The 11,217-nt window shown below is 38.7% G+C and overlaps 1 protein-coding gene across 1 annotated transcript; it reads right to left on the bottom strand.

Moving 5' to 3' along the window:
- Positions 1-743: 743 nt before the first annotated feature.
- gda (guanine deaminase) lies at positions 744-9,047 on the bottom strand. The gene is made up of 14 exons (XM_063898325.1): positions 8,445-9,047; positions 7,814-7,902; positions 7,516-7,687; positions 7,136-7,223; positions 5,305-5,410; positions 4,631-4,658; positions 4,434-4,541; positions 4,131-4,238; positions 3,942-4,039; positions 3,591-3,658; positions 2,525-2,671; positions 2,207-2,325; positions 2,078-2,105; positions 744-1,988 (listed from the first exon to the last, which is right to left on the bottom strand). Exons 1-14 carry the CDS (start codon positions 8,571-8,573, stop codon positions 1,921-1,923), a joined length of 1,356 nt encoding a protein of 451 aa, XP_063754395.1. The 5' UTR covers positions 8,574-9,047; the 3' UTR covers positions 744-1,920.
- Positions 9,048-11,217: the final 2,170 nt, after the last annotated feature.

Raw genomic sequence — 11,217 nt, forward strand, 5'->3', positions numbered from 1 at the left:
AAATATAACTTGTGTTTTCTTCTGTTTGTGAATCCCTGTTAAAGTAAAAAGGCTACACTGAAACATAAATAGGGTATCACTACCTCTATAATAACAACCAATCCGATCATTTTAATACATGTTTTAATCAAAACACACAAGCGAACAGGCTTGGTTACCAGGCAATGCATACTTTCAGACATGATTTCACATAATCCCTGTTTGTACAGTGTTGCTTATCTCTGCATATCTCTGTAGTTTTAGTTTTTGCAGCGTTTCGTTTAATGCTGTGCTCTTAGTAAACGCATGTGAAGTTGGTGAAGATGTTCCTTCATTTCCATGTGTTTATGGCACATTTTTGATTTTATATTGCAACATTTTCCAAACTGCAGCACGTTGTTCCTAATGTAAATGTGTTGGCCACTTGTAGAGCGTTTGCACTTGTCAGTCACCCTAAGAAACAAAATCAAAAGTAAGAATCCTTCAGGTACATTAGCTTTAAAAGCTATTAGCCATAAGCTGTACTGGTCTATTTGAAGTGGAGCGTAGGCCTTGATGTCAGTGGGTCATGACAACAGCCAATCTTAATGTCACTTGTTCTGCTACCTCAGCATCTCAGCTGTCTGGCCCAGGTGTGAACACGATCTTATAAAATCAAAGCTGTACACTGGGCTGTTTGCGGGCTGGAAGGACAATTTATTAATCCAAACATTTGACCAGTTTCCGTTCCGTCAAATAACTGTACACACAAAGAAAAATCCAAATAGGCTTTGTTGTATTGTTTATTTCAGCAGTCCATGATGTGACCTATCAAGGAGTAAGTTTAACATGTAAGATTCAGTGTCATTGACTGATATGTTGTGATAAAAATGAGATAAACATTAGCAAAAAGGGAGCACAGGAGAAACATATACAGTATTAAGCATACAGATAATTTCCCTTCAATTCCTAACAATCATAACAAAGTTTGTAGCACATACACACAAAAATATTAGGATGACAATCAAATAAATCAACAATCTCTTTATTAAAACATTGATTTGACTAGTAGATAAGGTTAGTAAAACAAAGCTGTATCAAAATAACATATGTTCACCATGTTAAGTGTGGTTTTACATTGCACTGATTTTGAGGTAAGTGTTAGAACAAAGAACGATCAACTGGAATGGAAACTTTGAAATATGTATCATATCACGATACATCACGAGCCCTTCAATATACCACACATGGTGTTGTAATCAGATGTTAACTGTAATAAACTGTATGAGTCATACTGAAACCAAAATGATCTCTATAAAATACTTTTGTGCCTTTATAGTTTAAACACCTGAGTCAAGCATACTGTGTAAAAGCTAAAGGAGCAATGATGACAACTCCGGTTTTTGAACATTAAAGCATGTTTAAGCTGCACAAGCATGAAAATGAAATCACCACGCCACTGAAGATAATCAGGTCAGGCTCTGCAGCGACACTGAACAAAGTCCTATACGTTAATATATAACTTTATCCACATTTCCCCAGTTCCAATTTCACAAGGCAGCACAATGTCATCATTCAGCATTCAACAGAAAATAAGTTTCAGTTAGCGCTCTACCATCAGCAGTACTGTATGTGGTATTAAACAAGCAGTTCAGGTAAAGAAAAGTCTACAACAGTGTGAACATACAAACTAAAAGGGATTAGTTAACAGTTCACAGCATTCTGTAAGTCCCTTAGTCCAGTAGTTCCCCTTTACGGCTTCAAAAACAGACCAATTTCAGGGTCAGCTGACCTCAGTCTTGTGTTGCATTAGCAGTAAAGCGTTCATGGTAATAATTAATTTCCTACTTGTCTCTCTTATCATCAAAAGCTGACAGTGCAGCTGTGCCGTTGTGCAGTTGATCCTTCATTGGCTGCTCATATTGTATTGCTCAGATGTTCATGTGTTTTGGTAGTAAACATTTACTCCTTTGTAAATGGTACAACCTTCCTCCCGGCCACAAACACCTCGACTATGTTCCGATCATCACCTGTCAAAGAAGTCACAGAGACAAATACAATTAAAATGTGACATTAAAGTCTAAAACATTTTAATGAATAAACTGAAATTGACACTCACCCAAATTCAAGAACTTTTCCAAAATAATCTGAAATTTAAGTGACAATAAATTAGCCATACACTGAAAGCAAATGCTCTGCTTTAATTCATTTATATGCATGAAGATTAAGATTAAACCCGAATACCAACCTTAGGTTCCTTGCTCTCAATAAGGTCGATAGGTCCATCAGGAGCAGCTACATTCACCCTCAGGGCATCAAAGTCTTTGCCCACCACAAAATTCCCTGTCTGGTCATCCATGGACAAAGCTACGGACAAAACGCATGACAAAAGAAAAGGCTTTATTTTCTCCACTCCCGTAAAAATTGCAATCAGTCACCATCAACAACATCTTGTTCCCACAGTCCTTCAAGTGTGCTGAATCAGGCAAGAATGTTGATGGAGAATATGATTAACAAAGCGTCCGACCACAGGTCATGTTTGTTCCTGAGTGAGAGATGGTTTCACCTTGGCTGCCTCCCAGTGTGGCCAGTCTGAACACCTCCTCGAAGGTGAGTGTGACGTGTTCCGGATCCTGGATGGTCAACACTTTGGACGTGTCCAGAGTTCGTCTCACGGCATCCAGTATAGAGGCCGAGTAGCCCCCCGCCACGTCTGATGAAGCCCCACAAACAAACACCAGAACATTAATACAAGCATGCATACAGAACTATGGTTATTAACCTTATTTTATTTCATTTAAAGGAATACCAGCACTTATGTATATCATTGTGTATATTGATGCAGGTGGACTGTGCTAAGGTTATGCCTCTGTTCCTATTTACAACAGTGCCATTCTGCAGCTTTCAGGGCACATGGTCAAACATTTTTAAACTATGCTGATACATGTTTAATTGTTTTGACCATGTAATTGTGTTAACGTGACATTTTACAACCGTGTTATAGTTATTGAAAGCAGTGTTATGGCATAAAGCCTACTTCCAAATCATCATGGTGCTAGTGAACCAGTCGAGATGCAATTTGGATGGAAATAAAGTGGCTTGACTTTGTAATTTACTTCCAATAAAACAATGTTCAAGTTTTACTAGGAATATGTTGGGTCTTCACAAAAAGTTTGGAATTCTGAATAAGAAGTAAGATATCTTTGTATACTAAGTGGCCTAGGAACTTAGGAGTTTGGATAGGGGAAGCAGCACATATTCAGCCTTCTGCTTAATCAAGGGCAGACATTTAAAGTCCCACTACATCGGCGACATTTTTAAAGTTTGAGTTAGATATCTAAACCAGCACAATCTATTAAAAGGAATCAGCTGATGGTTAGCCAGCCTGCATGCCAAATCTCTTTGATGACTGCACTAAAACACCCAAATTATGACTGCTGTAAAACACAACACAACCTAGTAGGAATATGTTATTATCTAACTCGTGCACGCTTAAATCTACCGTGCATGGAGTTCCCGAAAAAAAGCCAGATCATCAAGCATCAGTTTCATGCTACTTTAGGGTCCAACACACTTTGTCAATAGTGGTCTTGTAGTACGTGTAAATATATACATGGTTGCTGTGCACCCACCTGTTCCCAACCCCAACTTCACGTTGTGTTTGAGGACGTTGCGGACATTTAACATTCCACTGCACAGCCTGATCAAATAAAGACAGGGAGAGATATGAGGAAGTTTCATATGTTGCATAACTCAGTGAAATTGTAATGTTTGATTACTTTTCTACTGGAAAAATGTTTCATGCAAATCTTCATCAGAGCTGGTTCATGGCTTTGGTCATAACCAGCTCAGAATTGCATAGGCAAATAGCTTTGGGCCATGTCCTTTCAGCTGACTCACACACACAGTGTAACGGTAAATACCTTTAGACACATTAAGTATATTCACAATTGTGTAATCCTCTTGATAAACTATTGACTTACGAGATGTTGGAATTGGGACAGTGAGACAAAGAGGCTCCTGTCTCTCTGAACAGAGCCAGCTCTGCATCACTGAGGTGGCAGCCATGGGCCATCACTGTCTGTGAATCATCATCATATTTAACACTTTAATCTGCATTTTTGTTTTTCTACTAAACGTCTGCTTGCGTATCCAGCAGAAATGTGACTCACCTTGTCAGTGAGCAGGTTGTGTTTGTGATACACTTCTGTGTAAGACTCAGATTCAGGAAACAGCTCCTTTACAAGCTTCACTTCCTCTACGTTTTCACTGATGTGACTCTGGAAATAAACACATTGTTTTAGGAAAATCTGGGCTTTCAGATTGCTAGTCCTGAGGTGTGCAGGAGAGTTACTATTTGCATGTGTGTATTTGTACTTCATCTTCCAAAACCCCCACTGGTACAACACTGAATGGTGTCTATGGCGACAGTCCCCTGTGGACATGGCCCGGTTTGGTTTCCACAGTGAGCTCACCTGGATGTGCAGGTTGTTGTTCTTAGCGATCGCTCCCAGCTGTCCCAGTAATGCTCCTGTGCACGAAAGAGCGAAGCGGGGAGTCACCACCGGCCTCACCAGAGGGTACTACCCAAACAACACCAGAGGAGACAGGGTTTCAAAATATTCCTTTAAAATGTAATGCAGGCCTATTGTTCCTGTTTATTTTATCTTACCTTTTTGTTCAAGAGCTCTGCAATGAACCTGGAGGGGACGAAACAATGATTTTAACTCATTTTGTGCAGCCAGATTTGAACATACTTTTTTTTAAACAAGAACTTCTATGTAAACTACATTCCAGAATGGATTGTAAAGGTAAAGTCGTTATTGTTTTATTGTCAAAACTAATGTTTACGAGACAAACGTGACGACAGGTGAGGTGTACCTTCTCTGTGATGTGCACAGGTGTAATTAAAGCATCAGTCAACGTCAAAAAGTGATTTTCCTCTCCCATATAGCCTCTACGGGTAAAGTCTACATCATTTCAGGGTTGTAGGTCAAGTGGAAAAAGGTCTAAAGGGACATATCTAACTCCTTAAGGGTCATCTGTACGTCTTCACAGCAACTATCTGTGACTCATCTGTCTCTATCTGTCAAAGAAATACTGTGGTAGCTTTGAGTTCTAAAACTGAAAACTTCACTGACACACTTTAAGTAAATTCAGTGTGACTAAAGGAGTTGCCACAGTGATTTTTTTCTTTGTGAAAAAAAACATTCACTGTTCTAATTCAATCATCTATTATCAATGTTACGCAACGATTTGAAAGGGTCACACTGCATTAAGCCGCATCTCCTGTTTAAAACACCAATTTCAATGCCCTCACTATTGTAGTAAACAGCTGGTACCCACCGACAGGCTTCCTCCTGGGACTCCTCATTGGTCTCTTTGTAATGTTTCACAGAATTGTTCCTGTCCATGCACACCTTCCCAACCAAGGCCCGCTGCCCAAAGTCATCTGCAAGGCAACAAACGATGATGAGTAACAAAAATATGAATCAACATCAACATGTGCTGCCAGTATTTAAAGGTATACCCCATGGCATCTCATTGGCATTTAAAGCTACAGACACAGAATCAGCACTTTTGAAACATGGCTGAAACAGAGGGGTTTATGGCATGCTACAATGCATGATCTATTTGGGTTTTCAGCAAAACACTGCAGATCCATGTATATATCTGAGAGCTATAATATATTGTTGGAAAAGAGTATAATAGGGGACCTCTAAGTAAAAGTACCTATACCACATTTTGTAATACACTTTAACAAGTAAAAGTCCTGCATACAAAACATTACTTAATAAAAGTACAAACGTATAAGCATCAAAATATCGTTGAAGCACCAAACGTAAAATGGTTGCATAATTGAACCAATATAAATGAGCTCTAATTGACTTTTCATACAGTCTTGTTATTATCATTCCAGTAATTATGCAACGATTAAACTTGCACTTATTCAACAGTCTTCATGGTTTCACCCGTCACCTGCAGCATATAAAAGCATTCCAGGTCCTTATTGTGTCAGAGGCTAATCTTGCTGTCCCTCACAAACACTAATCCTGGTATTCTTGAAGAAATGCTCCCACAGACACACATACCAATTCATGAGTGCACTACAGCTAAGTACCTGCATATCAACCATGTCCCCGCCATACTCTAACAAAAGGTCCCGCATCTGAAAGGGTATATCGCTTCAATAATCTTTGCAGCTCTATCTATCATGTCACGATGAGTATGTCTTAGCTTCTGCATTCTTTTGACATCAAAAATATTCTGTGAAACATTTTCGCGGCCTAATCCATGATAAAGATGTGTTGTTTGTTACACCAAACATGCGGCAGAACAACTGGAAACTATTTGACTGTGAACATTTGACATCAATTTGGAGTTGAAAGTTCCCAAACCCAGGATTATTCCGAGGACATTGATGTGCAAAAGGGCCAACACATAGATGATTTCACTTATTTTAGCTTATCCTGTCTCGCAAGAGTGTTTGTGCTATAGGCTTTGATCGATTGCATCACTCCGACTCTCCTTAGTTATCGATGAATGTGATTCAGAGTATATTTTCAACAAGTCTCAGCCTGAGCGAAACATTTCCACTCAAAGCAGGCAGAAAATGTGCATGTTTAACGGATCTCTCCGGGACCCTGAACTTGAAACCAACAAGATTCTTGCATGAGAAAATATGACATAATGGATTTTGTATGCATTCTTTTTATCCGTAACACTTTTTTAAACAAAAAGAATCCACATGCATGGGACGGAATTAGGCATACATGTGAAATAACTTGTTTATGCACACATCTGATTACATTAAATACAAACACGTTTTGAACCAAAGCAGAACAGATGCTCGGAACAAAGGACAAAGGTGTGGGTTCAACAGCCCTGATGACACGGAGCTCCTCTGCGCGGTTGCTAAAGCCAGCCTAGCTACAATGATTGCGTCAGTATACATTCAAGCAAGGGAGTGTGTTCAGAATTACACAACATGACAACATGGTGATAAGAACAAGGCTTAAAGGTGAAAGAGAAAATGTTTCCTGTAAGCCAGTTGGGACTACCGAGGGAAACAGGACTTCTTAAATTGTAGATTGCAGCTTGAAAAATTCCAAATGTTTCAAATAGGGGCATAGCCTAAAGTGGTAGACATTGTGAGTGTTTGTGTAGGACATCTTACTTGCAATCTGGCCCAACAGCAGAGAGGCATCTGTGTGTATGGTAGCAAAGTAACAGGCAGTGGTTGTTCCATTCCTCAGTGTCCTTTTCTGTAAAGCACAGGGATGTAAACACTCCCGCATTCAAACATTGATAAATACCTTCTATACCTTGTTGAGCTTTTAAACGGTTCACACCCTTCTCAAATGATTGCAACTGACTGTGCAACAATAGAGGGGAACCTCACTGAATTTCTCCTTTTGCAAATGGCCAAGTCATCAACATTTCAAACCTGATTTTCATCCACTGCGTTACATAATTCACTTTTGGCTTCCTGTGAAAGATGCACGGAAGCTCTATACATTTTATTGACCCCTTATTTCACGATGCCTGAAAACTCACCACTACTTGAGAGTAGACCTGTTGGGCGAACTCCAAGTCCTTGAAGCGTGACTCCACAGGAAAGGTGTATTTATTGAGCCACTCCAGTAAGGGCATGTCCAGGGCAGTGCCAGCGTAGCTGTACTGGGGTGCATGGATGTGGGTGTCCACCAATCCGGGCATGAAGAACTCACTGCAATGCAGCAAGCCATTAGTATGGGTCAAATATACTGAATTATGTATGCGTTGTATGCAGATGCTGATCTAATAGCCACAGATTAATGCAGAATATGTTCAGTGATATATTTATTTAACTTACTGCTGTGCGAGTTGAATGACTCCTGATGGACTGAACTCAAAAGTCTGCGAGAGGCGGTCTAACTCGGCAGCTTTCCCAATGAAAGCAATCTGATGGCAGGATGTAAAGAGGTAATGATTACATAAAAGTGGTTTAATGCAAAAGAGAGTAAGCAAACATCCCACATCTATGTGATTAGTTACATATTCATTTACACATGTACTAACAAATTGCATCCATTCAATGTAGGAGTCTTTTTTATTGAAAGAGAGAGAGAAGGATAAATGTATGACTGCTTTGGATGTTTTAAGGATTTCGTTAGAATTTTAATCCCTCTTGTATTTGAAGAGAGCACTTCAAACAGTTATTATGCTTATTTTCATGGGCTAAGCGTTTTTGAAAGTTGCCTACGCAACAGCTAAATGTGGAAGACAATTAAGATATTATGTAACAGATTTACGCCTGCTCCGTTTGGATATCTCTTTTCAATTGTTGTGTCTCTATAAGGATGAGTCACAATTAGCTTAAACATATTGATTAATTAAGAGAAAAAGGCTTAAAGGCTTTTTTGATACACTATTAACAGCATAATTAGTAACACTTATTTATAGTAATCAGACCAGAGGCTGTTAGATATTTGAAGGTGTCAAACCTTTCCGTCTGTATCCACTCCGAGGAGCTCATCTTCTAAGATCTGCAGCGGTGTTTGCTGCGTAGAATGGATAAATGTTCCCCTGAAGACGTGAGCAATTTCGGTGGTGGGTCCTCTAGAGTTTGCCATCCTTTCACTCGATCAGCTGGCGTAGAGCAGTGACCGAAAGATACCTGCAGCAGTAACAGAGCACCGGGGTTTGCCTTCGGAGAGCTCAAATCACCACGACGCACCGGGACGCGCAACTCCCACAGAGACAATCTGCAGCCAATCAGAAGACAGGGTGTGTGTCTATGCGTGGAAATGGGTTTCCCGGTTTGAAACGTTGCTTTAGTAAAACTACCTGCTTGTCACAGTCCCCAAGACTGACTGATAAACTAAAGAAAAACATGTCTCCAGTTTACTTACAGTTTTGCTATTTCGTGATACAAAGCCAAATGTGACTTGTGACTCACTACAGTACTCGCTCCCGGTTTTCTGCGGATAGACTGTGCAGTGTACTTTATCCTAAGTAAATATGTATGGTATTTCTTAATTGCAAGATAGGCTTAGAATAAAAAATAATCAGAATTAAAAAAAAAATGTATCTAAAAAACGAGTGGTGCTTCAAATCCCTACAATTCGACTTTTACGCAATCTATGAACACGTTACACATTTATTGTTTTTCCTTATTCACATCTTCCAATACCTTAATCTGTACTGCAATAAAACATCCTACCGTGTTTAAGGTTTAGAGATGGTAAATAACTTCAGGCTAAAGTTAAAGTTGGCATGTAGGTTTTACAGGTTTTAAATTCCAGTGTGCCTCCAACACTGGTGCCAGGAAAAACTACTGCATGTAATAAGCTGAAGACAGAGAGAGAGAGAGAGAGAGAGAGAGAGAGAGAGAGAGAGAGAGAGAGAGAGAGAGAGAGAGAGAGAGAGAGAGAGAGAGAAGAGAGAGAGAAGGAAATACTTTATAAAGATAGATATACACAAAAAGGGTACCACTTTACATAAGACTACCCTTATAAAGGCTCCATAAAGGGTTTACAATTAGGTTGTTAATGAAGTTGTAAACACTTTATTATTCATTAAGAACCACACATCAACACAGGCTCAATATTTGATGTTTCTTGACATCGAAGTAAGCTAAGTACCCAATATAAGGCTTAGCAGTACAGATAAATGGGGGCTCAATATTTGGCAAGCAACCGGTCACAGTTGCTCTGTTTATCTCTTGTCTTATAAAAGCTTATTCATTATTTATAAAGTGTTCACAACCTAACTAATAAATTAATAACAAACTCTTCATAAACCCTTTATAAGGGTAGTCTTATTGTAAAGTGGTACCAAAAAAAGACAGACAGATGGCGAAACCTAATACATTCAACCAAATGAACACTTCCTCCTGATGATGAAATTGGATTTTTTTTTAAACTTACTTTAAAATATTGCAAACGCTGCTTTAAATTGAGGTGTGACAGTCAGCCTATGTGCTCACTTCCTTTTACTCAGGGCATTAGTCATTTTTCTCATCAATCCTCATGGTGTTTGAAGCATTTCCTCATAGCATCTTTTAGCAGCTCTTTACATCTTTATATTGCGATTATATTAGAGTGGTTATATCTGAAAAGACAGGCTAATAATGGGGACATAATATACACCCAGCCAGTAACTAAGTACATTTACTCAAGTACTGTACTTAAGTACAATTTTGAGGTACTTGAGTACTACCTGAGTATTTCCATGTTATGCTACTTTGAACTTTTACTCCACTACAATTATTTAATCTCTTACTTTACATATTTGGATTAATGATGTGAAATATAATCAACATTTAAATCAAACTTTGGTTCACCTGGAGTAAATTCACAAGCTACCCTGCAGTATACAAAGTAATAACACTAGCTGCATCTTCACCAGCTTTCATAACACTTTAATGATCAATACTTATAAAACATATCAGATATATTATTCTGAAATGGACCAATCTGCACAATGACTACTTTTACTTTTGGTACTTAAAGTATATGTTGATGCTAATACTATTGTACTTTTAGTTGGCTAACATTTTGACCGCAGGACTTTTACTGTAACAGAGTATTCCTACACTCGGGTACTTCTACTTTTTCTTAATTACAATATTTGAGTACTTTTTCCACCTCTGCATCCAGCTAATACCGTTTTATATTTGCTACTGATAGGGTTTCATTCTTTGGGAAATGACAAAGCAAAATCAAGGTATTATTTTGGCTTATCCTATTGCATGGTAATATTGTGATACCAAAGAGCCAAAACGGTAATATTAAGCAACAAAGTGAACAACAAATATCAACAATTTCTCTTTGTTTACCTTTTTAAGCGCTCCTTCTTTTAACATTTAAAACAAAGAGACCAGCTGATAGATCAGTAAATCTGTTACTTGGATGAGGTTCCAGAGTCAACATTAGTTCAAATGATTACCTAATAGTCATGAGGGTGAAAGCAGAACAAAGCCATCTGATATACATCAGACCTCCATAAAGGGGAATCCTATGAGCTCATTACAACTTCCCAATCATCATACGTTTTTATATACTAATGAGGAAGTAAGGGCGAAAATATTGGCACAACTTATCCACCCCATCACACACACTAACTTTGGATGACCATCATATTAAAGGTTATTCAGTACAGATGGTTGGGGGTGTTGTAGTTACAATTAACTAGAATTTATATCTTACAGAATCACAGTATCCAAACCTTTCCATGACCATGGGGGCCAAGGCTGCACCATACTGGATGATGATC

Source organism: Eleginops maclovinus, chromosome 12 (genome assembly GCF_036324505.1).
Source record: "Eleginops maclovinus isolate JMC-PN-2008 ecotype Puerto Natales chromosome 12, JC_Emac_rtc_rv5, whole genome shotgun sequence".
Classification (NCBI taxonomy): Eukaryota; Metazoa; Chordata; class Actinopteri; order Perciformes; family Eleginopidae; genus Eleginops; species Eleginops maclovinus.

Excerpts from the sequence above, each read along its gene's own strand:
- gda (XM_063898325.1), bottom strand. The coding sequence starts at position 8,573 with ATGGCAAACTCTAGAGGACCCACCACCGAAATTGCTCACGTCTTCAGG. Across the intron at positions 7,688-7,813 it reads GTCATTCAACTCGCACAGCA|TGAGTTCTTCATGCCCGGAT; the intron begins GTAAGTTAAATA and ends GCTGCATTGCAG. Across the intron at positions 2,326-2,524 it reads CACACTGGGAGGCAGCCAAG|CTTTGTCCATGGATGACCAG; the intron begins GTGAAACCATCT and ends TTTTGTCCGTAG.